General features: G+C 37.1%; 1 protein-coding gene and 1 long non-coding RNA gene across 2 annotated transcripts in view; both read right to left on the bottom strand.

The window, feature by feature from the left end:
* Zfc3h1 (zinc finger C3H1-type containing) overlaps window positions 1-27,401 on the bottom strand; it is a 53,266-nt gene extending 25,865 nt beyond the window's left edge. The window contains exons 1-10 of the mRNA XM_021644844.2: window positions 26,581-27,401; window positions 21,766-22,182; window positions 13,812-13,876; window positions 10,835-11,033; window positions 9,622-9,845; window positions 6,642-6,762; window positions 4,193-4,290; window positions 1,339-1,548; window positions 984-1,148; window positions 141-278 (exon numbers count right to left, since the gene is read on the bottom strand). Coding sequence (XP_021500519.1) covers window positions 141-278; window positions 984-1,148; window positions 1,339-1,548; window positions 4,193-4,290; window positions 6,642-6,762; window positions 9,622-9,845; window positions 10,835-11,033; window positions 13,812-13,876; window positions 21,766-22,182; window positions 26,581-27,175 — 2,232 coding nt within the window. The 5' untranslated portion in view covers window positions 27,176-27,401. The remainder of the gene's footprint in view (window positions 1-140; window positions 279-983; window positions 1,149-1,338; window positions 1,549-4,192; window positions 4,291-6,641; window positions 6,763-9,621; window positions 9,846-10,834; window positions 11,034-13,811; window positions 13,877-21,765; window positions 22,183-26,580) is intronic.
* On the bottom strand, window positions 22,561-26,574 carry LOC132652444 (uncharacterized). Its single transcript, XR_009590025.1, has 2 exons — window positions 23,181-26,574; window positions 22,561-22,592 (listed from the first exon to the last, which is right to left on the bottom strand). It is a non-coding gene; the product is annotated as an uncharacterized LOC132652444 (long non-coding RNA).
* Window positions 27,402-27,436: the final 35 nt, after the last annotated feature.

Raw genomic sequence — 27,436 nt, 5'->3', positions numbered from 1 at the left:
CTAAAACCACAAATACTTTTCCTAGAAATCATTGTAGTAAAAATGCCTGAACCCTAAGGTCTACTTTTTTTTCAGGCACAAAATTAATTTTAATGATGCAAATACATGAACTGTCTTTCACCATTACTTATAGCACATACCTCAGCAGTTCGTCTTGCTTCTTTGATCATGGACTCTAATCCACCAAAAACACTGTTGGTTGACTTGGAAGCTTCTCCATCAGACTCACTATCATCTGAATCATTCAGTGTTACAACCACTGATTTATGTTTAGGAAGCTACAAGAACAATGTATTTGTTACACATAGTAGTAAAAGCTTTTTCTTGATTTTCCATGTTCCATTACATGTACCACCAGAATCAGATCAACTTCCTTAATAAAAATCACAAATGAATTCTTCCATTGTAGTATGATCTGTGGTTGAAATTATGAATGTTATAAAAGGCTGGGTCACTTGGCCTGGCCATAGGCATGCATTCCCACTAGTTATGTTAAAAGCCTGCCTGTGCAATTCAGTGAGATTCTGTCTCCATAGCTCCATAGTAAAAAAAAAAAAAAAAAGAATGCATGGAATAAATAAATAAAAGAGTAGCTTGCCTATTGTAGATGTGGGTCTGGGTTCAATTCCCAGTCCCATTAAAAATTTTTTTAAAGAGTAAAGAGAGCAATTTTTTTAGATAGCCCATTGTTAAAACTGACACCAGAAAAGACCAAAAACGGGTCAATTAAAGTTCTTTAAAAAGAGGAGAAGAAAAAATAACTACCACTCTGAGCAAAATACATCCTCAAACACACCATCACCAAATCCTACCTAATTCAAGTGAACATCATATTCTTACTTCAAGCTTCTTTAAACTTTTTCATTTGTGTTTATACAAGAATTTATTTTTGTATACAAATGAACTATATGGTGAGAACAGAACAGTAAAAATAATTCTAATAAGCTGTTTGAATAAAAATAGAGTCTTATACTTGTTTTTACCGAGATCACAGTTCGTGGAAGACGAGGTCCTCTGTGAAACTTTGGATTCTGTATCCTAGGCTGAGACACTGTATTAATACTGACTATTGATAGATTGCTTCTTGACAAAGGCTGAGAATTGTTCAGAACCGGAGGTGAAGGTGGGTCACTATTACTGGACGTTTCCTAATAAGAAAAAAGCATTTCCAAATAAAAAGACACATCTGTCATCTTTAGAAATTTTGAGTAAAATAATATTACATTTATCCTAACTGTGCTGAAAAGTCTGCTAAACACCCCAAGCATGCAGACCAAAATAGAACCATCCTAATGATAGGTGCAAGAGCACCACCTAGAGGGTCAGGCACTAAATTACCTCTGGCTTAAAAGCTCTTTTATTTGCTAGAGATTTAAGTAATTCCTCTCGAAGGAGCATTTCTTCCTCCTCCTCTTCATCTGCAAAAGGTGGTTTTGGAGGCTGCTCTGGATCTTCAGGTGGGAGAGGTGGCAATGGTGGAAGTGGAGGTAGCGGCTCAAGAGAAACACACAAGCCTTCCCCGTAAGGCTGGTTCAAAGATGGCACAGACTGTTCAAGAAATCATTGAAATGTAAACTTTAGTAACTTCAAACGTCTGTGCAGCAGTATTATTTTTTTTCTAGGTATATTGATGTAAATATTATCTACAACTCAATGCTAAATAGCCTAGAATTTAATATTCAACCATGAAAATTTTGCTTTTGCAATTAACAACATTTGAAACATTTATAAATTCCACAGTAATTATATAAATGTAAACAACTCTGTTTCTGTCCTTATCTAGATTTAAAATTCTAGCAGGTATAAGAATCAAATTAGACAAGGTCATCAAGTTTAAAAAAAAAACAAAATCCCCATGCTAAATTCATGTTAAAGCATATATGTATTTCTAGGCAGGGTCTCACTGTGCATGCAGCCCTGGACATCCTGGAACTCACTTTGCAGACCAGACTGACCTCCAACTCAGAGATCTGCCTGCCGGCTCCTCACAAGCACTGGAACTAAAGGACTGCATAACCACACTTAGGGACAGATTAAAAAGAATAAAGATTAAAAAGAATAAAGTTAAAATAAAATCTATACTCCTAAAGAAGCTAAACAACAAGGAAGATCCTAGGGGAGATGTTCAATCCTCATTCAGAAGGGCAAACGTGATAAACATCGGAAGCAGGAGAAGACGGGGACCAGGACATGCCTACCACAGAGGACATCTGAGAGTCTCTACTGATTGAGGTATCAAAGGGTATCAAAGGAGAAGCAGAGGCTGAGACTCATAGTCAATCTTTGGGCAGAGGGCGTGGAATTTTATGAGAGAAGAAGGAGATAGAGAGACCTGGAGGGGACAGGAGCTCCAAAAGGAGACCACCAGAGGGAAAAAAAAAAAAAAAAAAAACTGGGCCCTGGGGAGCCTGCAGAGCTTGATATCCCAACCAAGGACTACGCATGGAGAGAACATAAAACTGCTGCTCAGATGTAGCCCAGAGACTCAGTCTCCAAGTGGGTTCCCTAGTAAGGGGAGCAGGGGCTGTTTCTGGCATGAACTCAGTGGCTGGCTCTCTGATCAACTCACCCTCAGTGGGTGCACCCTTGCCAGGCCACAGAGGAAGACAATGCAGCCAGTCCTGATGAGACCTGATAAGCTAGGGTCAAATAGAAGGGGAGGAGGACCTCCCCTATCAATGGACTAGGGGAAGGGCACAAGAGGAGAGAGGGTGAGACTGGGAGGAGACCAGGGAGGGGACCACATCAGGATACAAACTGAATAAATTGTAATAAATAATAATAATAAAGAAAAAATATTTTAGTGTAACATTTTCCACATAGCACTAAAATGAAATTACAAATCAAGAGGACTATAGGAGTAAGAGCCTACAGTACCTTGTCCAGCATCCCTTAAAATCCTTGTAAAAAATGATATCTTAAGAGATTACATTGGAAACTTGATTTTCCAGATTCCTTAGTCTAGATGCTTTTGCTTCAAAGACTTCCCAATAATTCTCATCACATTTTAGCTCATTCATTACTCATTCCAAAAGAAAACATTTTAATTTTCCTCACCATACACTCGCCCTATAATATACCAAACATTTACCAATAAAATTTTCAATGGAAAAGTTCTCTTACGTAGTAGATGACACTGTTTTATCTCTATATGTTCTCAATCTAGAAGAGCTGAAAATCTTTATTTTGTGATTCCTCTCCTTTTCTTTTTTTCTTAAAAGTGGGTTGATGCTGCCCAGAGTGGTGGCAGGCACCTTTAACCACAGTGCTTAGAGGCGGAGTTAGGCTGATCTCTGAGGCAATTTTCATTTACACAGTGAGTTACAGGCCAGCCAGGGATATACTGTAAGACCCTGTCTCAAAACAAAAACAAGGTGATTGATAACTCTTTAGAGATGAGTGCTGGAAAGATGTCTCAATGGGCTAAAGCAGGTCTAGAACCCAAGTGGTGGAAGGAGAGAAACAAAGATATTCTACACTGTAGTGCTTGCACACGGAAACACACACATGTATACATGCATGTATACACACACACATGGGCAAACAACATACACCTATACTTACACACACACACACACACACATATAAATGTACTTTAAAAAGTAAATAAAAATGGCTTAATTTCTATAGTAATATACTTCTTTTGCTTGATTTCCAAGTTAAAAATAACTGGTTACCCAAAGAAGAGTAAGGACCCTATTTAAATCTTAATTTATTTAAAAAAATTTCAGGGCACGCCTTTAATCCTAGTACTTGGGAAGTAGCAGCAGGGGCTCTCTGTGAGCTTGAGGCCACTCTTATGAGTTCTAGAACACTCAGGGCTGTAGACCCCGTCTCAAAAAACAAAAAAAAAGAAAAGAAACCAATAAAATAAAATCAACAATTACAATTTTTATTCTGCTTTGGAATAAATTTTCTGAGTAGCAATTATTTGAGAGGCAAAGAAAAGAAAGAACTAAAACCAATATAAAATTAAAATATAAAATTAAAATGAGCTTTGGTTTCCAAAAACTACCAAGTGGATAGCTAAACAACTGCTTAATTCTGCATATATCTAGCTATTAATTCTAGTGATTACAATTTTTCAGCCCTCTTAAAACCAAGCAATTTGTGTCAGTTTTCAAAAAAAAAAAAAAAACAATTAGAAGATACATAGTAATCTTCTTTGAAATCACACTTAGTTTTTACTTACTGAAACCTGAGCTGGTGGAGGCAAAGAAACAGATGGTGCTGAAGAAAAATAACCCAATGAACATTCAGAGAAAAATGGTGGTTGTACTGGAGAAGGTGCTGTTTGGAAGAAAAAAAAAATTAAACAGAAGTTTAGTAAAATGTTTCAACAGGTACATAGTAAGTATACACGCTTGAGGAGACTAATACCTAGGCAGAGTGCAAATTATACTTCATAAGTTTGTGATAAATCTTAAACCCCATGCATCCTACTCTAACCATATAAAATTGTTCTCACATCATAAAGCTTAATGTTCCCTTTAAGCTGACATTTAATTCCTGAAAATTCACTTTTTGTTAGGCACTGTAACATATGCCTATAATCAATCCCAAGGTTCAGCAGGTTAAGACAAGAGGATGACCAGTCTGAAGCCAGCTGGGCTACAAAGGGAAACGGTCTCGAACAAAACAAAGAGACACCTTCCCACCACTTCACTATTAGGTAGTAAACCTAATAGTGCTAACAGAGAATAGAGCACACTTTTTAAAACATAATTTTCACAAAATGATGAAATAAATTATTTAAAAATCCTTCAAAAAAGCGCCTGCAGTAAGCAGAACAATATGACTTCATTCTTCCCTTAATATGCACCTACGGAAAATAAGGACATGATTTTAAAAATTTGAAATGGAACTAACAATGAGGACTATATACATATGAATGAGGACTATATACTCTATGTAACCAATAGAATTTTTTCACAGTTTAGCCTATGTTTTCTTTTCCTAGTCATTTCACAAGTCAATACAGAGACAACATCTGCCTTTCATACTGCTGGTTCAAAGCCTAAATTCTGAGTATATTTTTCTTTTCCTTTTGGTTTTTCAAGACAGGGTTTCTCTGTGTAGCCTGTACATGTTAACCTTAATCACACTGCTCTTTCTTAAAAATATGAGTATCAGCCAGATGTGGTAAACATGCCTATAGTCTCAGTACTTGACAAATAGAGAAGAATCAGTTTCAAGAACAGCCTGGGCTGCCCAAGAAGTTTAAGGAATACCTGTACAATATCTCAGAAACCTAAGAGGAAAGAGAGGAGACGGGAGGGAGAGAGAGACAAACACACGTGATACAATAAATCCCTAAGACTATAAAGAAGTTAAAATCTGACAAAGCACCAAGTATGTATTTCTCTATAAAACTTTTTTAAAATGATCTAAAAGCACGCGTTAAGTTATTTTACAGATTATGAGAAGTTAATAATGTTGTTAATCCAATGGATCATCTCCAAGTACCTGAAAATAAAACTACAGACCAACCTTTCCTTTAACTGTCAAAAACATAATGTAAGATTAATATCAGCTAAAACAATATCCTAAAACTGAATACTTGATAAACATCACATGTTATATAATTCTATTTTTTCTCTAGTCTACATCCATGGAACTGGAGTCTTGTTTTGATTTGGTCTCACAACATGACCACATGGAGAAGTAATATGGGTCGGGTCATCTGATCTCTTAAGTCCTCCAGCTTCTCAAATGCCAAATGTAGTGTTGTCCTGCCTCAGGTGCAGGTGTTTAGAATTAGTAAGACAATAAGTCTCGTAGCCAATCACATCTGAGTATCACAAAAACTGCCTGACAGATGCTGAGACTCATAGCCAAACTTTGGGCAGAGTGCAGGGAATCTTAAGAAAGAAGTGGGAGATAGTAAGACCTGGAGAGGACAGGAGCTCCACAAGGAGAGTAACAGATCCAGTTTGGGCACTTTTGGACTGATACTCCAGCCAAGGACCACTGACGGAGATGGCCTGGAACCCCTGCACAGAGGTATAGTCCATGGCATTTCAGTGTCCAAGTGGATTACATAGTAATGGGAACAGAGACTATCTCTGACAGGAACTGATTGGCCTGCTCTTTGATCACTTCCCCCTGAGAGAAGAGCAACCTTCTAGGCCACAAAGGAAGACAATGCAGCCACTCCTGATGAGACCTGATAGACTAGGATCGGAGGGAAGGGGAGGAGGACCTCCCTTATCAGTGGACTGGGGGAGGGTCATGGGTAAGGAAGAGGGAGGAAGGGTAGAATTAGGAGGAGAGAAGGGAGGGAGCTACAGGGGGGGATACAAAGTGAATAAACTGTAATTAATTAAAAAAAAAAAACTGCCTGAGCTGGGTATGGTAGCTCACAGGTTTAATCCCAGCACTCATGACACAATTCCACAATCTTCATATTTTAGATCAAATTACTCAACAAAGTTGGAAAAAGATTTAATAATGTAAAGCCTCTCTTGAGAAAACACAATTGAAAATAAAGGTTAAAAGTATAAATCAGAGGTTTACTCTAAGATTTTACAGTATTGTATAAAACCTATCAGTAAATCTCAAGTTCATTAATGTACATTTCTTCCAAGGTTTTGAGTAGCTTAATTGTGATTATAAAAACGTTCCAAAGTTTTGGATCCTACCTGGAGAACTGGTTTCACTATCTGTATCCATAGCAACTTCTTCATAGTTATCATATTGATAAATGCCACCTCCACTATCAGGCTGCTTTTCTAAAGATCGCCTCAGGTCAGGATCTGAAGACTAAGAATACAACAAACATTTTCTTAGCTATTGTTCGGCTACTTATCACAAAAGAGATGCTAATTATCTTTTATGGACAAATACCCAAAATTATTATACTATGAAACATATCAATGACATCAAGCCTGCAAAGTTTCTATGACAGCCATGTATTGTCTACACAGATGAATCCCCACCCCACTGACTAAGCCACTACTAAGTAATTGGGATTCCTCTAAAAATCAAAAACCAATTACAAAATCCTTCTAACAGTTATTGTTTAGGCATGAAACTAGAAGGAAAATGGTCATTTTAGCATCACAATTATGATATGAGACTATATATATATATATATATATATATATATTTATAAGTAGGACCTGGAGAAATGGCTCAGTGGCTAAGAGCACTGGGCAATTCCCAGTACCCATATGGTAGCTCAGAACCCTAGTTATAGAGGATCCAATGTTCTCCTCTAGTCTTCACAAGCATCAGGTACGCACGTAAGAGGACACACACAGAAAAGTCAAGAACATTTTAGTTATAATCAACAGTATTGGAAAACCACAGACTTGATTCACATGTATATGTGGTATGATTTATCTTATTTTTTACTCACAGAGTTTATAACAAAAACCAAAAAACCTATGCAGAGATGATAATATACGAATAATACAATACTTAATCTCTGAACAACTACTCTATTGTATAAGTCTTAAATTATAAATAATTAAAATCCTTGCCTAAAGGAAGCTCCCCCTTGACTCTTTCCTTAAAAAAACTCTTACTGTTTAAGTCTCTACATTTAGTTAGTATACTCATGATATCATCACTGGTGTACCAGGTCAAATATTAGCTCTCTCAGCTCCTGAAAGCACCTATGAGGGTAAATGGTTCACTCGGCTAATGTCAATGACATAAAACAATGCTCAACACATGGTAAGTCTAACTACAAAATAGCCAGGGGCAATGAAGTCATTACTATAGAATGACTTAGTATACTACAAATTAGTACATACCAATTTTTCTCCGCATTTCTCACTCTGTATAGTAAACAATAAAACACTAATCCACGCTGCTCCACAAGAAACAGCCATTTTCATATTAGAACCTTACTGTAATTTTTCTAAATAGAAAAATTTTTTCTAAATAGAAGATGATCAAAATGCTTAAAGCAGAGTGAGGTCGGGGCTTCTCTGAAACTTTCTAATTTGAGACAGTGTCCCACTAAGCTACCAGGATGTGTGATCTTCCCACTTTAACCTCCCAAGCAGCTGAAATGATGGAGTACAGTGCCAGGCCCAGCTGAAATAATGAAATTGTTAAAGTTTCAAACTTTCCATTTTTTCTAATCTATAACTGTGAGGATTTGTTCCCAATTATATCTGACTTTCACTCCCAAAATTATTTATAGGACTAATGGAAGGGACTTAGTAGGTAAAAGGTTTCCTATACACACATGAAGATCTGAGTGAGACCCTGTCTCAAAAACATTAAGTGGCCCGGTAGTGATGGTGGTAGTGGTGGTGGTGCACGCCTTTAATCCCAGCACTCAGGAGGCAGAGTCAGGCAGATCTCTGAGTTCTAGGCCAGCCTGGAGTACAGAGTGAGTTCCAGGACAGCCAGGGCTACACAGAGAAACACTGTCTTGGTGGGGTGGGGGGGACATAAAGTGGAGAAGTGTTTGAAGAGCACATACTGATATCAATTTGTGTCCTCTACATGCACCTGAAACAGTGAGCATACCATGTGCACACAACACACATTCTCTCACATACAAAGAAAAAAGCTCTATATATACAAGCTCTAAAACACTAAGTATTTACAGTTTTCCTTAGTTGATTGGATCTTTGAAATATTTTTCTATTTTTATTTTCCTTTTTTTATTATCATTTATTACAATTTATTCAGTTTGTATCCTGGCTGTGGCCCCTTCCCTCGTCTCCTCCCAATCCTACCCTCCCCTAGTCCACTGATAAGGGAGGACCTCCTCCCGTTCTATTTGACCCTAGCCTATCAGGTCTCATCAGGAGTGGTTGCATTGTCTTCCTCTGTGGCCTGGCAAGGATGTACCCCGCAAGGGGAAGGTGATCAGAGAGCCTGCCACTAAGCTCACACCAGAGAAAGTCCCTACTCTCCTTACTAGGGACCTCACTTGGAGACTAAGTCTATAGGCTACATCTGAGCTAGGGTTTTAGGTCCTCTTCATGCATTGTTCTTGGTATCATTCTTCTCAACCCTGAGATTTCACCTTACACCCATCAGAATGGCTAAGATCAAAAACTCAAGTGCCAATACGTGCTGGAGAGGATGTGGAGAAAGGGGAACCCTCCTCCATTGCTTGTGGGAATGTAAACTGGTACAACCACTTTGGATATCAATCTGGCACTTTCTCAGAAAATTACAAACAGTGCTACCTCAAGATCCAGCTATGCCACTCCTAGGCATATATCCAAAAGATGCTCAAGGACACAAGGACATTTGCACAACCATGTTCACAGCAGCTCTATTCATAATAGCCAGAAGCTAGAAACAACCTAGATGTCCCTCACCAGAGGAATGGGTACAGAAATTGTGGTACCTTTACACAATGAAATACTAAATAATAATAAAATAATAATAAGACTCTTAAACACAAACATTCTGGGCCAAGTAGATGACTCAGTGATGAAGGCACTTACTGCCTACAAAGCACATGACCAGAGTTCACAAGTCACCAGGACCCATGTAGTAGGAGAGCTGACCCTGGAAGTTGCCCTTTAGTCTCCGCATGCACACTGTGGTACACATGTACTGACCCTCAAAAAAAAATGAATGAATGCATGAATGTAATTTTCATGATTTCTGCACATTTTGATGTGACTGCTCTACATTTCTTACTTTACTTCTTGATCTTCTCTTCCCACCAACCAATTTCATGAATCGATTGTACTGTTCTTCCTGATTTGAAAGGTCTCTGATTTTTCTGATTTCTTCTTCTCTTTTCCTCCTCTCTTCTTCTTCTGCCTGTTTCCGCTGGTCCTCTTCTTTCTGTCTCTCCTGTTCTTTCTGTTGCTGGAGTTTCTTCCACGCCTTCGTCTGCTGTTTCCGTAATGCTTGTTTAGCTTCCCATGAAAAACACAGAATGTCAGTTATCTAGTAACTAAAAGTTAAAACTTTTTAAATGAAAAGAGACTTAAACAGTATTTTTATATCATCAATAACATATACGAATATACAACTAATATACACATATACTATTGGTCCTCCCTAAATTCTATTTATAACAGGATTATCAGCCAATTTAGGACTCCGCAATTTCCCAAATTCAAAACTCCCCAAATTATATAACTGGCGAGATGGCTTAGAAGTTAAGAGCAAGAAGATCCAGGTTCAATTCCCAGCTCACAACCATCTGTAACTCCAGCTCCAGGGGATCTCATGCCCTTTTTTGGCCTCCGCAGGCACCAGACATGACGTGATTCAGCAAAATACTCATACACATAAAATAAAATGTTTTAATTTAAAAAAAAATTAAGGGCTGAAGAGATGGCTCAGTGGTTAAAAGCACTGTGTCTGCTCTTCCAAAGGACCTGGGTTCAATTCCCAGCACCCACATGGCAGTTCACAATTGTCTGTAACCCCAGTTCCAAGGGATCTGACACCTTCACAATGTACATAAAATATAAAATATAATTTATATAAAATATAAATTAAAAAATTTTAATACATTTCATAATATTCTTTCCCCTCTCTGATCTACCCACATCCCTGTCCAACTTTATGTTCTCATTACACACTCCAAGTGCCTAGACTCCATGACCAAGAGTAGTTAGCATACAAAAAACAGACTCCGTGTTGTTTTGTACAATTTTTTGTTTGGGGAAGATTTTTTTTGTTTTGTTTGGTTTTACATTGTTTGTGTTATTAGTTTTCTTTTTTTTTTTTTAATGTTTGTTTCGACTTTCAATTTTTGGTTTGGGTTTTTCTGTTTGTTTTGGGTTTTGGTTTTTGGTTTTTTTATTTTTTTTAAGAGTAATTTTCTTTCTTAAAAACAAATCTCTGAATTAAAAACTAGAAACTACAAGACAAATAACTGAAGAGAAATGATCACCTGTGGTGCTGACTTTCTTGGCTGAATGAGCTTTTGTGCTGGTTTTGGCTTTCTGCTGTACAGTTTTGGTCTTGGTCAGTTTTTCTTTGCTTTCTTTCATCACCTGCTGTTCTTTCTGTTGCCATTTCTTACTAGCTGACTGAAGGGCCAAAAGACGAAGTTGTAATTCAGATAGTTCCTCTTCATCTTCACCAAGTTTCTTTAAAACAGAAAAAAAATTTACAATTTTTAAATTCTATTACTTAACTTTAAACATTTTGTCAAACTTGAATCTTTCACCAACTTAATGAAAATTTAAAGTTAGTATAAAAACAGATATTTAAATGAAAATATGGATAAAATAAGGAAAATTAATTTACCTTCTATAAACCAAGACTAATTTAATTCTTACAACAAAAACAGAAGATGACTTGGTAGAAATTATTGGTTTGTATGTAAATATGCCGAGATGAAAGCAAACGAGGAAAATTAAGAGTTGGACAACATTTTAGAGGCTACGCAAACTTGAAAGATTGAAGTGGACAACAGCAAGAAGTCAGGGCAATGAAGAGTGAAGTGACTTACCTGACTGCAGTACAAAAAAGGAATACCAAGGACAATGTTATAATACCAAGGACAATGTTAACTTTTTAATGTTATTGCAGATGGAAAAGGACGTACTCATTAGTTTGCATTGGAATATTTTATGTTCTAAGTATGAGTGTTCATTGAATATTTCAAATGTTTTGAATACCCACTTTTTTTCAAAGAAATTAAAATAGGATTATCTTAAAAGCACATGTTTGAGAAAAGTTTTCTAACTAAAATAACTTCCTAACTTTTTTTCACTCTACCTTTCAAATGTTAACTGATATATGAACAATATGCAAACTGATGGGTACTTGGCTGTTTCAATGTGTGTCTATACTATAACATTTAAATCAGATCCTATTATGTCTTTATTTCTTCTTTATAATGAAAACATCAAAAGTCTTGTCTTTCTGATCATTCTAGAATAGCTCACCAAAACTTTTTTTTTTTCAATGCAGTTTATTCAGGAACCTTGAACAATCTTCTGACCCTGGGGAAAGCCAGCCCACAGCTTAAATAGCCTCTGGGTAGCCAACCCCAGCGTGCCACGTGGGCAATGCAGATAGGTCCACATACACGGAAGCAAGCCAGATCCTCAGCCTTAGCCAAATATGGAGTTGTTTGTGACAGAGAGCACTCATCATTGGGAAGGTTCACCAGAACTTCTTATTCCTACTAATTATACCCCGAACTAACTTTAGAAAATTAGCCAGCTCTACACACTTCCAGATATGTAACTGAAAATAACAAGCTATTCTAAGCAGAAGTTCTTAAGTGTTCAGATTGGAGAATTCTTTTAAAGTTATGAAGAGGCAGAAGAATGGTTTCATATTCCAATACATTAAAAGACCCACATAACTTTGTCTAATTGTATTGTATAATTATATTTTCTTAAACTCCAATTATTTTTATTTGTAAGTATTAAGAAAAAAGTGATACTAATTAATGACTTCAGCTTAGTATTTACCCTTCCACTGTTGAAAACTACAAGTAAACATCATTACATCTGTTGTTTGTCTCAGCTCATTATGTAGCCCAAGTTAGACATGAATGTTTGTTTCAGGTTAGCCTTGAATTCACAATCCTTCTGGACTCAATCTCCTAACTGTTGAAATTACAGGCCTATACTATCACATTGGACTCTAAATAATATATAAGGATACCCTCAAAAGCCAGAAGAGAGTGTCAGATCCCTTGAAGCTGGAGTTACAGGTGGTTGTGAGGTGCCCAATATAGGTGTTAAGAAGTAAACTTGGGTCCTCTAGAAAAATAACAACTCTTAACTGCTGAGCCATTTCTCCAGCCCCACATTTCAGTTCTGAATAGTGCAGTTATACTGGAAATACAGATTTAGATTTTACCAAAAATGTTGTTTTTCTTCACTGAGATTACTTTATGCAACTACTCCCCTTGGAATGAAATGAATATTAACGATTCTGTCATACAACTATATGGTCCTTAAAGTAGCTACGCAAAAACCAAGATCACTGAAATAGGAGTCAGAGGACCTCATTCAGTTCTTGCTCTGACATCTAACTCCTATGTAAATTAGGCAAGTCACTTAACCTATCCAAATGTATCTTACTTCATCTACAAAACATACATAATGTCAACTTACTTCATATGGTTACTGTGAGGATATTAAAAAACAAATATTTATGAGTGTGTGTTCATTGTCACATTATCCTTCCTAAATTCAGGACCATCTTTCCTAGACTCTTTGAATCATTTCAGTTTACTCATAACAACAAACTGAAATCACAATAGAAGAAATTGCAAATACTGCAGATCTATAAAAAGAAAAGGCTTAAGTTACTCCATATGTATCACATTTTAAACAATGTTTGATACTTCTGTACTTTATTCTATTAAAGCCTCACAACAACCCAGAGAACACATGACATTACACTCATTTTAAATAAAGTAGAGGAACACCAAGGCCAAAGAACTCAGCTAGCAGTTCTTTCAGTTAGTACGGAGTTAAAATATGACTCCAGATCAAGATCTACCTAATTCCAAAACATCCCATGTAAGATGAAACACATACAGCAAAACTGGAAAATAAACTCTGTAAAAATTAAAAGTTTCAAAAACAATAAACAAGAAGATCACCTATAATGAATTACACATCAAGTTAATAGGAGTTTATAGGCTTCAGTGGAAAGAAACTCTAAGACAACTCTCCAGAATGTCTAAATAAGGTCACAGCAAAAATTTCTAAATAATAGACTACAAATTATGCATGGTAGCACCCACCAGCCCAGCAACCAGGAAACAAAGGCAAGTTTGAGACCAGCCAGAGCTACATAATGAGGTCAAGTCTCTAAAATAAGTAAAGCCAAAAGTACAGACTACAGCAGTGCAAGTACAGGTCATGGAGAGATAATCCCACAAAGCAGCAGCTTACCTTTTCAGATAGAATATCTGAAGTACTAATTCTTCTTGTTAAATTTTGTTCTTTATCTTCTAATCCTTTAAAATAAAATAGCATCTTTTGAATATTCTAAAATATAGCCACAATTAAAATGGAAGTAACGCTATATTAAATCAGGAATTATTTTAAAGCGTGTCAATATTATTGTCTTGTTCTCATGACCTCAATCAAAAGTAAAGAATATTATTCTTTTATTATATAAATATAATTATACAAATTAAAGAGAATTAAGAACTGAAGAAATAGCTCAGTCCATAAAACAGCAGCCACATAAGTATGAGAACCCAAGTTTGATCTCCAGACTACATAAAAAGCCGAGAGTGGTAGCTTGCATTTGTAATCTCAGCACTGAAAAGACAGAGACAAGGTGATGGCTGGCACTCACTAGCCAGCCGGCCAGCATGACTGAGCCCCAGGTCCCAATGAGACCCTATCTCAAAATTAAAGAACATCCAAAATTCATCTCTTGCCAACACACACACACAGAGGAAGAGAGAATGAGAATATGCATCTGACAAAGCTTATAACACCAGCCTCATTCTAAAAGCTATCAGGCAAATGACTCAAGTATTAAAAAAGACAATTTGATAAAATAGCTTTCTAACTAAAAATAATTATTTAGAATAGGAACAGAATTTATGCAATAGATAAACAAAATAAAGCTTCATTACTAAATAGCGAAACCACAATGACAAACGATTACAATTAAAATAAAGAATGAACCTGATATTTAGACTACAGGTTTATGTGTCATATAACTGGCCATTTATTTAGGAGAACACAAGCATGAACAGTTTATGTAGCAACAAAATTGAATTCATTCCAAGTGTTTTCAGATTTTTAGCTTTGGACCCAAACTTATCCAACGGTACACATTATCTAATACATAAGTTTTACAGATCATATAGTAACAGCACTAATTACTACAGTCGTCCTGAGACAAGAGTCTTCAGCTAATGAAATTAAAACTCGGAAATCTTTCAAGGTGACACAACTGAAGTTGCAGGTTTAAATTTCAAGCCTAGTATTTTATGATTTGGTTTTCTTCCAAAATACCAAACTGTTAGTGTTCAAAACAGCTTAACTTGGTTGTACAGGTATACCACCTGGTGAAAAACATGCAACTTGTTCAATAAACAGAGAGCAATTACTGAAGCACCACAGATAAAATAGAGGGTAGTCATCAAATCTGAGGCAGATTCCTTCTAACCTAAGACTTAAAAAAAAAAAAAATCTAGTCAGACCAGGTGGCCCAGCTACTTAGAAAACTGTGGCAAGAAGGATCACAACATGCAAGCCCTGCCTGAACTACAAAGTGAAAAGTGAGTTCAAAGACAACCTGGACAACTCAGTGAGATCCTACTTCAAACAACAAGAAAAAAAAAGGGGGGGGGGAGGGGCGGAAGTATAGCACAGTGGTAGACAGCTTACTCAGCATGTGGAAAGCCCTGAGCTCAGTCTTGATACAGAGAAGTGGAAAGCAAAAACAGCTTATTCATTATAAAATGAATCATGTATTAGAATGTGTTCAAAGCTGGGAGTATAATTTAGTGCTTTAGATCACTTGTCTAACTTGTGTTGTGTCTATCCTCAGTACTGAAGCAAAAAAATAGGGTGGGAGGAGAGGGAAGAAGTAATTTTAACCTAACAAAAACTGCACATTTACCTATGCATGATTATCATCTCAAAGAAACAGTACGAGAATATATAAAAACAGAAAGTATATAAAACTGTGACCAAATAATCTGAGTCACACAGGACCACACAGTCACACCCTTCTAACACATCGGAATCTCACTGTGTTATGACCCATGCTGTTTACACCTGGTGCTACAGCTCACCATTGTATTTCCAGTAACACTCCTTGTTCTACTTACTTCATGCTAAACACTGCAAATCTTTCGACTTCTACAAACACACTTCCAGTCTTTTTCAAAGTTAAGCAACATATTCATTACAGTACAGGGCATTTTTAAAAACTCACTTAATATATAAAATACGCACTACTATTTTCTGAGATCACTATCTTTTTTTCATGTACCACATATTTAATCCCAGCACTTGGGAGGCAGGAGCTGGTAGATCAAGGCCATCCTGGTCTATATAGCAAGTACCAGGCCAGCCAGAGCTTTTTGATGAAACCCTGTCTCAATAAAATAAGACACATGTACCTGCACAATAAAAATCAATCACATGTCAAAGTAACAACAACCAAAAAAAAAACTAAACTAAACAAGCTAAACAACAAAACAAACAAGAAAAACCCACAGCATTCCAATAAGTACAGAAAGCACTAAATTTTTCTCCTACACAAGCATTCTAAGTTTCACCTGGCCATGAGACATCTAAGAGTTAAGATCTCCTGCTTCTGTAGAAAGTGCAAAACCTCCTTTAATGTAGCACAGGAGCAAATACCTACTAGAATGTATCTTCTGAGCACAATGGAAAACTTGTGCTGGGATTTAAGGCATGTACCACCACCCAGATGGAAAAGTATTCTTAAAGAAGACAAAGGAGGGGGGAGAGACAGGAAGGAAGGAAGGAAGAGGCCAATATGGTAGTATATACAATTAATCCCAGTACTCAAAAGGCAGAGGCCTGGTCTATAGAGTGAGTTACAGGACCGCTAGCTACAGCTGCTTGTTAAGATCCCGGGGGCTGGATTAGAATTATATATTACAGAAACTCCCAAATTTCTCTTTACTATGAAATATTCTCCACACTGTAGGCAGAAGAAATCTCTTGAAAACAGAAGTTGGGTCTTTGACTTAAACCTTTTAAGCGTGGCCTTCCCACTTGATTCAGAACTTGGAAGTTTTTGTAAGATTCTAGATGATGTGCCTCCACACACCATCTCTAGTCTCCCCTCCAATACTCATGCCTTCTTCCTTAGTAAGATGTCGTCTTGTTATTCTCAAGTATGCCAGGAATCCATCTGCAGTTAGGGTCATTATTCCAGTGCAGAGATTCTCTAACTTTAGGGCATATGAGAAACTAACAGAGGGGCTGGCTATAAACAGGCCTCTGAGTCTACTTCCAGAGCTCACAATTCACTAAATCTTGGGAAAGGCCCAATAGTTTGTATTTCTATAAGCTGACAGGTGATGCTAGCCTGTCTTTAAAATCAATGTTTTTCTGCTCAGAAATGTCTTCTTCCAATCATTCATTTGTCCTTTCTTTTTTTTTTATTTAACATTTTTTTTTCATACCGGTTTTTACTAGTAGGTGTAATCATAAACATGTTTTTACAAAGGTACAGTTTACTTGGTGGAGAGAGAATTTTCTTTTCTTTTTTTTTTTCAATGCAATTTATTCAGGAACCTTGAACAATCATCTGACCCTGGGGAAAGCCAGCCCACAGCTTAAATAGCCTCTGGGTAACCAACCCCTCATTTGTCCTTTCTTAAAGTCTGCAAATTTTTTAAATAACACCTTCAAATTGAACACTACATTGAACAACTTACTAACCTTCAACCACTCATCCTACTCCCTTCCTGTTTAGCCTGCTAATACTTCTTTCATGATAGCTAATTTGCTCATCATGTTTGCTGTTTCCTTCTAAAATGCAAGCTTCTGATGCCACAGTCACCATTAGGGTGCAGTAGTGTACATCTATAGAGCCAGATTCTCAAGTGGGATGATTGCTTAAACCTAGGAATTGGAGATAAGCCTAGGCAGCAAAAAAAAAAAAAAAAAAAAAAGGTAACAAAAAATAAGTAAAAATAAAAGCAAACCTATGGAGGCATAAACAGTTTTTTTTTGTTAATTAACACTTTGAAGAGCCTGGAATCAAGTACTCAAATAAAATGTGAAGAGGGGGCCAGAAAGATGGCTCAGAGTTTGAGAACACCTGCTGTTCTTCCAAAGGTCCTGAATTCAATTCCCAGCAAGCACATGGTGGCCCATAACCATCTATAGTAAGATCTGGTGTCCAGGCAGAATGTTGTATAAATAATAAAAATAATTTTAAAAAATAAAATAAAATGTGAAAAAGAGCCACTGAATTTCAGCAAATGGATTGTGCAGAACCTAGTCGAGTGTAGCTTTAACACTCCAGTTTCTGTTCTGTGGTAGAAACTGTATTGGATTCATAGAGAAATGGGAATTTAAATACTGAGGAGGTACAATCTAGCCTTTCCTGAAATCTCACTGAAGAGAAGACAAACGCTTGAGAGAAATTAATGGTAATGGTTAAAGATAAAAGGGTGAGGACTAAATTTCAAGATAAAACATCTCAATTTTTTCCCAAGTACCTCCATAAGTGAAAGCAGTTAAAAATAAAGCAATATAAACCAGAGAGAAGGAGCAGGCCATATAAAACAAAGCAGTCACACACAAGAAGGGGATCTTTGCTTCCTCTGTGTGGAAGAATTAAAATGAAAATTAATAAGACTAGTATGTTTACAAGGAAGTAAACAGATGGAATTGAGTTCTATCATCTCAAATAAAAACAAATTCACATGTAAATAATATGAAAAATATGAAGATGTAAAAGAACCATTGAGAACAATGAAAAAAGGCATTCAACAGCAGAATCTTCTTGAGCAAAGGAAAGGGCAGGGTACACATGCAGAAAACACTTATGTATATAACTGATAGACTCAGAGAAGCATATTAGGTACCTTTTTGGTTTTTTATTTCCTTCAATTTTTCTTCCACAGATACCAGTCTGTCATATATGATCTTTCATAGGAATTACTGCAAGCATTCACACATAACTCTAACGTCTTTTCTATATATTCTTTATCCTACAATGTAATACTTGACAAAAATTATAAGTAAATTTCTACCTTATTAGAAAGGAAAAGAACAACCTTTAGAATATGGAATCAAAAGCAGTCATCATTCTGATTTCCAAATTTATACCAATGAGTGGCCTTGAAAACTTCAAATATAAAAACTGATCCCAGAAAGCTGAGCCTGGTATGTGGGAAGCCTATTAAGGCAGAGACAGGAGAATCAGGAGTTCAAAGTCAGACTCAGCCAAAACAGAATTTGAGACCAGACAAGGCTACATGGCACACAACTTGAGGAAAAAAAGAAAAAATTACTTGAAATTATGAGAGAAATGTAAAACAATGTCAAAAGTGACTTAAGAAACAAAGATGGGATATTAAAACAAAAACTGTAATTGAAACTGAAGACTCAATAGATGGCCTTAAAGCAGATCAATCAGACAAAGCTGAAAAGAGAATGCATAAAATGAAAGATACAGCAACAGAAAGCTTTCCAGAATTTATGCAGCTGAGTTCTATGTATTACTAAGAAACATGAAAAATACAGTGAAATGATTTATTATAGCATATATCTATATATGCTATATATTCCAGAAATTCTAAATTCAGATGTTAGCATAGAATGTAAATATTTTTTCCAGAACTAATGAAAGATCAAATTCACAAACAAGAAGCACAACAAATCCCAAGTTGAGTAATAAAAAGAAATCTACAATCAACACTAACCTGTAACTAAACTATATACTATCAAGCACAAAAGTGGGATTTTTTTTTTTCAAACGATTAAAGAAAGCTACATTACCTTCAAATTAACTACCCTTAAGACTGACAGCTGGTTTTTCAAAATCAACAATATATGCCAAAACCATCTTCAGTCTGGTGAAAATAACCAACATGGAATTCTAATTCAGGGGAAACGTCTTGTAAAGAGCTTTGAGAACACGGTGATGGCTCATTGGGCACTGTACTTGCTTCACAGGCCTGGCAATCTCAGTTCAGTCCCCAGAACACACAAATGTAGAAAGGGAGAAATGACTTCACAAGTTGTCCTCTGAGTTCCACCTATGCACTACAGTGCTCATGTGAACATGCAGACACACACATACATATTCAGTCTAATAATTTAAAAAATAATTACTGTCATACTTCTCAACTTGAAACTACTTAAAACAAAAAGGAAAATACAAACTGGGGATCCAGCATGCTGTCAAAGCACTTGCTTCATATGCTGTTCGATACACAGTCATAGGCACACACAAATGCTGTCCTTATCAGGCATAGCTCAGTTGTACAATGTTTTCCTAGCACATGCCAAGCCCTGGGTTAAATCTCCAAGGCAACATGAATCAAAAAAAAAAAATCCCAAAAAACAAACAAACAAAACTTCCATCTAAACTCAGGCACTTTTACTGGAAAAACCCACTACATATTCCAGGTATGATTCTAATCTTAAATTACTCCATAGAAGAAAACAACCAGGAAACCATCTCAATTCATTTTATGGGTATCTTAACCTTACATTAAAATTTGGCAAAGAAAACAGGGGTGGGAATATTACGGTTAGAAGCATAGATGAATTACTAGTCAACCTTTATATTAAAATACAAACATCCCTCTGCCATATGCATAAACTACTGTAGGGTCATACATGAGAATACTACTCAGCAATTTAAAAAAAGAGTTAATGATATATAAAACTACATGATGAATTTCAAACAGTGTGCTAAGAGAGAGAGAAAACAAAACAAAACAAAAACAAACAAACAAACAGTCTAGAATCAGAGGGCAGGGCTGGTAGTACCAGCCTGTAATCCCAGTGACTTGCAAGGTGGAAGCAAGATCATCATAGTCAAGGCTATCTTGAGCAACTTAGTGAGACCCTGCCTATTTCTATTACAAAACAGAAAGTAAGAGTTGAGAATCTCAGCAATAAAATGCTTGCTTAGCATGTGTGAGGCCATAGGTTCAATCCTCAGTACCAGCAAAAAGTAAATACATACAGAAATAAACTGAATGATACCAATTAAGTTACTCTGGGAAATCCTGGGGGCAGATCAGTGGTTACCAGATGGACTAAAGATTAGAGACCCATAAGTATTAAAGGAATAGGGATAACAAGATTGAGTTCAGTAAGTAAAGCGCTTGTCCTACAAGTCTGCTGGTGACACACATACATGATACATACATACAAGAAAAATATCATAAAAATAAAGAGGCATGTACCTTAATTGTAATGGCTGGTGATGATTAGTAGTTACTCAACTGTCTACATTAGTCAAAATTTAGAGAAACTATATACTAAAAAGAGTATGTTTTACTGCATAAAAAAATATGTTAATAAAGAAAACACTAAACAGGGATTTTAAAAAACATATACAAACTATTTCAGGCATAAAACATCAGGGTTTTGGTTTTGTTTTGTTTTTTGGTGGGTGAGGGTTGGTTTGTTTTGTTTTTTGTTTTTCAAGACAGGGTTTCTTTGTGTGTAGCCCTGGCTACCCTTTGTAGATCAGGCTAACCTCAAACTCACAGAGATCCATGTGCCCCTGCCTCCCAAGTGCTGCACTAAAGGCACCACCACACCCAGCTTAAAAAGACAGCTTAGGCACTACAAAATCAATTGATATAACTCATCAATAATGAAAAACATGACTAAACTTCAATATCTATTCACAATTTTAAAACTTTTATTAGACTAGGAATAGGGAAGAAAACTTTCTGTACCTAATAAACCTTAAAAACTTACAAATCTACAAAACACTGAAACATCATGCTTAACGGAAAACTTCCTTTTATTATGAAGCAAAGATGCCCACTATTTTCACTTATATTCAACACATGTTCAAGTACTGGATAGCAAGCAGACAAGGCCAAAAACAAAATAAAGATTGGCAGAAGTCATACTTGTAATCCCAATACTCAGGAAGCTGAGGCAGATGGATTACAAGTTTTAGGCATGAACCTCTATACAGCAAGTTCCAGGGCAGGCTGGACTACAGACTGAGACCAAGGCCTCAACCAAAGTACTTAGTAAACGAAAATTATTAAGTAATAAGACCTATAATAAAAGTAAAAAAGAATTTACAGAAAATTGGCATTCTTAATTGAAGTACAGATAAAAATTTTTAACTAGACAGCCTTTAACAAAACTTAAATACATTAAAATCTAACTCCAATCATAACTCCATTACCTTGGCTATCATCTGTAGTACTGGATTTCAAGGATAGCTGCTTTGTTCCATCTTTCACTCTTTTCACCCGGTTTTTATCCCCTGGTAAAGTCAGTTTTTGCCTGAGTGGTTTTAATTCAAATGCCTGAAATGTTTTGACTTTCATTTTCTCCTCAGGAGCAACTTCTTTACTTGGGTCTTTTGCAATACTGACATTATCAGTGCTTGTTTGGTCCTCTAAATGCAATGCTTTAGGGTCTTCCTGTGCACTCTCTTCTTTGCTGCTCAGAGCTAGTTTCTCATCCTTATTGATGCACTCTAATTCCAGTTGGATTTGCTTGTACTTTAAAAGCAGATCTTCAAAAGTTTCTTCCCCACAGTTCTCACTTTTAGATGAATGATTCTGTTTTCTTGACGGAGATCTTCCAAAACTTTTGGCTGAACAGCATATTAAGGAAACCAGTTTCCAAAAAATTTCCAGTTAAATTTTTTAAAAAAACTTAAGTTATAGATGAATTTTTCTCCCTTAATTTTTCAAGATGAAATATTTTTAAATTACTAAATTCCATTTAATACATGTGCTGCTAATGCCTGCTTATGTGCCCATATTGCAATTTAACATCCATACCAACAGTCCACTTACAAAATCATTAGTGTCAGAAATTACCAGTTGAATCCACAGGTAGTCCACCCAGTTAGGTTGTAGCATCGTTCCTTCTGTAAGTATGAGCAAAACCCAAAGTGAATGGATGTTAAGGATGCTTTCTGAAGGAAGGGGGAGAAAGTGTCACAGATGTTGACAATTTACACTTCTGATAATCAGGAAGAAATCTTCTCTTTATTAGTTTCTTCTCATTTCAAATTTTAAAAAGTAAGAAATAAGAAATGAACACTGACAATTAGTAATTTATAAAAAAAACATTTCTTAAATAACTAATACATAAAAAATTGAGATTTCACAACTTTGCTAAATCTGACACATGTACAATTAACGTAAAAGCCATGTAACAAAAAATAACAATTTAAAGGGTACTCAAAATGTATTTTCCAATTTCAAACATTCATAAATATAATATGAATTTCATTCTGCAAATTAAGAAATGAAAACCTGGGAAACATGCAGTTTCAATAAACCATTTGTATTTTCACTTATTTTAAACGTAACAGGTCTTCTCTGTTTAATAATGAAAGAGCCATCAAATACTTTCAAACTCCTGACAACCAATCATGACCAAATATTAACTTAAAAGCAATAGTTCTGCCGTTAAAACTATTGTAGTAAATCTCTGCTTTTCTCATGCTTTCAGTCAAGCTTCTTAAAATAATAGCTTTTCAATATATTTCTACCATCCCACCAAATGGACTCCAACTGGTTTTATTAATTCAAAAGAAGCTGATCTAAGTTTATAGACTATTATTTTCAAACTTCATTTTACCTGATTTCTCTGCAGCATGTAACACTGTACACCACTGTTGTCTCAGCTTCTGTAACTCTCATGTCTCCTCATTTATCTACATTGGTTAATATTTCCTAACTCCTTTTTCTTCAACTCTTGAAATGGTGTTCTATCTGCAGTCGACAGAATTCAGTCTTTTTTTCATTTGAAAACATTCTAACGTACTCCCACTGTTTTACTGCCCATGAGAGGAATCTGAATTGATAAGGTATTTTGGGTTTTCTATCGTCCACAAGCCACGCCCATGCTGCTGCCAAAGTAATCTTTAGGTTATAAAACTTCAAATCATTCTCTTTAATTTTCATTAGAGCCCAAAGTCCTCAGAATGAATGCCTTTATTATGTGACCTGTGCTTACCTTTCCAATCTTACCTTTTCCCTGCTCATCACAATTTATGCAGCTTTGTATCTAGGCTTCTGTTCTTCAACTTGACCCCAATTCAACACACCTTCTAGGTGAAGCCAGATTTATTCTCCCTGTCCACTTATGCATTCAATGTGCATAAGTGCCATTATCTATATTCCAGGTGAGCCACCTAAAGGTACAACTATAGTAATAAAAACCAAATAAATACTAAAGGCATTGCAGACATCTGCAAAGGGAATAAATTCAATAACCAACAAAAAGTAACCTAACAACCGAAAAGGAGTAAAATCAATTTAGCTAGGTCATTAACTATCTCTTAGACAGAATCCTTCCCACTTCTATAGCATAATAAGGATCAAATCAATACCTGCTTACCCAATCTAATTCTAAAGTTTTTCAGGATGTTACTACTAACTATTTTTATGTACCACTTGCCAATACAATAGCTCAGTGGTAGAAGGAAAAATAAACAAGGAACTGTTTGGGATAGAGAGGATGGCTCTGCTGTTGTGTGTGCATACTGTTCTTCCGAAGGACCCGAATTTGATTACCAGCACCCAGGTCAGCAGGCCTTGTAACTCAAGCCCTGGGGAATCTGACATCCCTGATTTCCTGGGGCACTCATGTGAATACATGCTTACACACACATACATAACTAAAATTAATAAAAGTAAATCTTAAAAAAAAAAGACAAAAGAAAAGAAAGAAAAAAAACCTGCATTTGTTTTGAGTATGGTGCCAAATGCCTACAGTCCTAACGGAGGCTGAGACAGAATTGAGAGCACTTTGCAAGATCCTCTCTCCAGGCAAAATTTTATATCAGCCAGTGACATAGTTTCAGTAGTAGAGCCTTGGGTTCAATACTCAGTACCAAAAAGAGAAAGGAGAGAGAAGGTGATTTTTTTTTTCTTTTCTTTCTTTCTTTCTTTTTTTTTTTTTTTTTTTTTTTTAGGAGGGTTTTTCAAGACCGAGTTTCTCTGTGTAACAGTCCTGGCTGTCCTGGAACTTGATTTGTGGACCAGGCTGGCCCCAAACTCACAGAAATGCACTTGCCTCTACCTAAGATTAAAAGCATGTGCTGCACCCAGCTAAGACAGAATGATTTTAAAATGACTTTTAAACCATAGCTGCAACCAAAAATGAAGATGAGATGACTTTACTAATCTAAGCCACTGTGCTAATTATGTTAACTCTCATCTGATTTCAAAGTTTAAAATGGTAGTTATCAACAGTAGACTGATGTTAGGGTGGTTTACTGATATTTCATAAGAACAATAATGCAGAGAATCAAACCCAGCTTGTTCTCAAATTAAGTGCAGTATCTAAAAAACAATCTGCAAGACAGCTGATTCTGACAAGCTGTCAGAGAAATAAAAGTCACATAAGCACAATGGATATTTATCTTCTCTTTTTGCGGTAAGTACATACAAATACGAGTATATGGCATAATCCCCAAGTAGTAACAAATGAACAGACAAAAAGGTAAAGGCTGGCAGGAGGCAAGGATAATCACCGACACCTTTCTAATGCAGAGTAAACCAAGAAAACCTTTGAATTGCCACAGGACTTTTGTCCTCAAATTTATGTGATTTTTTTTTTTACTAAACTCTATTTTCATTTGTTTCACCAACACAAATTACAAGTCTCATTTATGTAACCTTTAAAAAAAAAAACATGTTTATATGTATTTAAATATTCTTGGTTTATTAATACAGAAAGCAGAAATATCCATGGATGGCTCATGTTTGCAAGTAATAATGGGCAAAGGTCTTCTAATCTTCATGAAAGAAATGTCACCGATTTTAAAAGGTTACCTACCTGTGATTTTTCTCCAAAACAATACTGAGATGCTTCTAAACCAAGACAGGGTGATAGTCAGGACTCAGGAACCAAAATTTGTTGTTTCTTTAAATATTCCTTGCCCACTTAATATCACGACATCCAGAAAAAGCAAATCTGGCCTAAAGGTCTCCATATAAATATTTTTTAGTCTTCCAATCAAATGTCAGATGTAAATTTTACAGAAAATTAATACATTAAGCCATCATTACATCATAGGAATTACAGCTAGTAATGAAAGAGCTTAGTGCTACTAAACTATTTTAAACAGTAAAAGTCGGGTGTATAAACCCATCATAAAACAGGAAAGCTTTGGACGCTCCATGTCTTAGCATAAAGCTCGAGGAAAATTGGTAATGTTAAAGATAACGGATAATAAGGTTAGAGGGAACAAAAATTAGGAAATTGGCTGTTTTTCTTCCCCACTACTCCATGCTCTACACATCCCTCCCTTTCTAAAATAAAAGTGCTAGTAAGTTTACCTTTCTGACCTACATGTCAGCAGCACAGTTATAAAGCCAAAAAGTGAACACAGGAAAGTGAACTTAATGCACATAGCTTTCCAAACTACCTATGAATTTAAAAGAACTGAATTAGGATAAATTAGGTACATATAAAGGATCCACATATGCGCGCGCGTGCAGACACACACGCTCTTGTACGAACATACACTAACACTTTTAAAGGGCAGCAATCGGAACGAATAACTCTAGAAGGTTAAGAGGAAAAAAAAAAAAAAAGACCGGTAAAATTACAGAGGAAAACATTACGAATTCTAAAGTCAGAATGTAACGTCAGTAACAGTATTTCTCAAGATGTTTTTCTAATAATCTAAGTCGATTTCCTATTAAATACGAAATTCTGGTTCAAGCAAAAGAACAACAAAAAAAAAAAAAAACATGTATTTATGAAATTAGGGCTGCTGGTATACTGTTAAAAACCTAGACTGTATTCTATTTCCCTAGCTGACCCGAATCGATGACTCGCTCATGCTCAAAAAACCATACACCCAATAAAACAATCTAAGAAAATAGCGGTGGTGTGTGGCACCGGACCGTCTGCCGGCGAACAGTGACAAATGAGTGGTTCTGAAAAGTTAAACTCGGGGACCTAGCAATGACGCCGAAGGGAGCTCCAGCGACACACCCAGGGCAGACCGCCACGTTAAGGATACAGCTCTTGCGAGGTGGAGAGGGTTCTCGCCAGCTCTGACTGCTGCCGAATCCGGATCCCGCTCCTCCTCCTAGAGGAGGTCGGCACCCCGGCTTGCCTCCTCGCTCACCCACTCCTCGCCCCCGACTCCAGCGACTCCCACCCCGGTAAGGCCTGCCTCGAAAGCGGAATCGGTCCAAAGCTATATGGCTCCGCTCCCAGAACGACGGCCGGGGGTTGCTTTCCGACAGGGAGCCCGAAGGCATCCGCACCGGGGGCGGATGAGTCCGGAACGGTTCTTTGGGTCGGTAGCTGCTGTGTCCCCTGAGGTGGCCCCGCTCCGACGGGTGCCGCGAGCGTGAGAAATTCCTCAGCTGCTGCTGTGAAGAGGACGAGGACGACGAGGAGCCGCCGCCTCCCCCGGATCCACCGCCCCGGGTCGGGTGGGGAGGCCTCCGCCGCGGGTACGGTAACAGCCCCCCGCCGCTACTGCTGGTGCTGCTGCTCCGGCTCCGGCTGTTGTTATCGTCGTCGCTGATCTCCCCATCTTCAAGCTCCCCTTCCTCCTTCGGTGAGAGGCCGCTAGAGGCCGGGGTCGAAGTATCTGCCGTCGCCATCCGGGGAGCAGCGCTGTCCACACTCCCTGAACCCTCTGTCCGGGGACCGCCCGACAGCTGCCTTCCCCTTCCTCCTCTGTCCTCTGTCCTAACGGGCCCGGCAGGCGCGGCCTTCCCGTGCTCGGACGCCTAGCAGGTTCTGCTCCCCAACTTCCCCGCACCCCAGATCTCTCTCGCCGGACCGTCGCTAGCCAGTTCCCTCTCCTAGCGCCCCCTTGCTGCTCTTCCGCCTCGCGAGAAAGGAGCCGTGGAAGGAGGCTG

The sequence above is a fragment of the Meriones unguiculatus genome, chromosome 2 (assembly GCF_030254825.1).
Source record: "Meriones unguiculatus strain TT.TT164.6M chromosome 2, Bangor_MerUng_6.1, whole genome shotgun sequence".
Taxonomy (NCBI): Eukaryota; Metazoa; Chordata; class Mammalia; order Rodentia; family Muridae; genus Meriones; species Meriones unguiculatus.
Note: the sequence above shows the minus strand (reverse complement) of the source record. Positions and strands in the feature narration are given on the sequence as shown.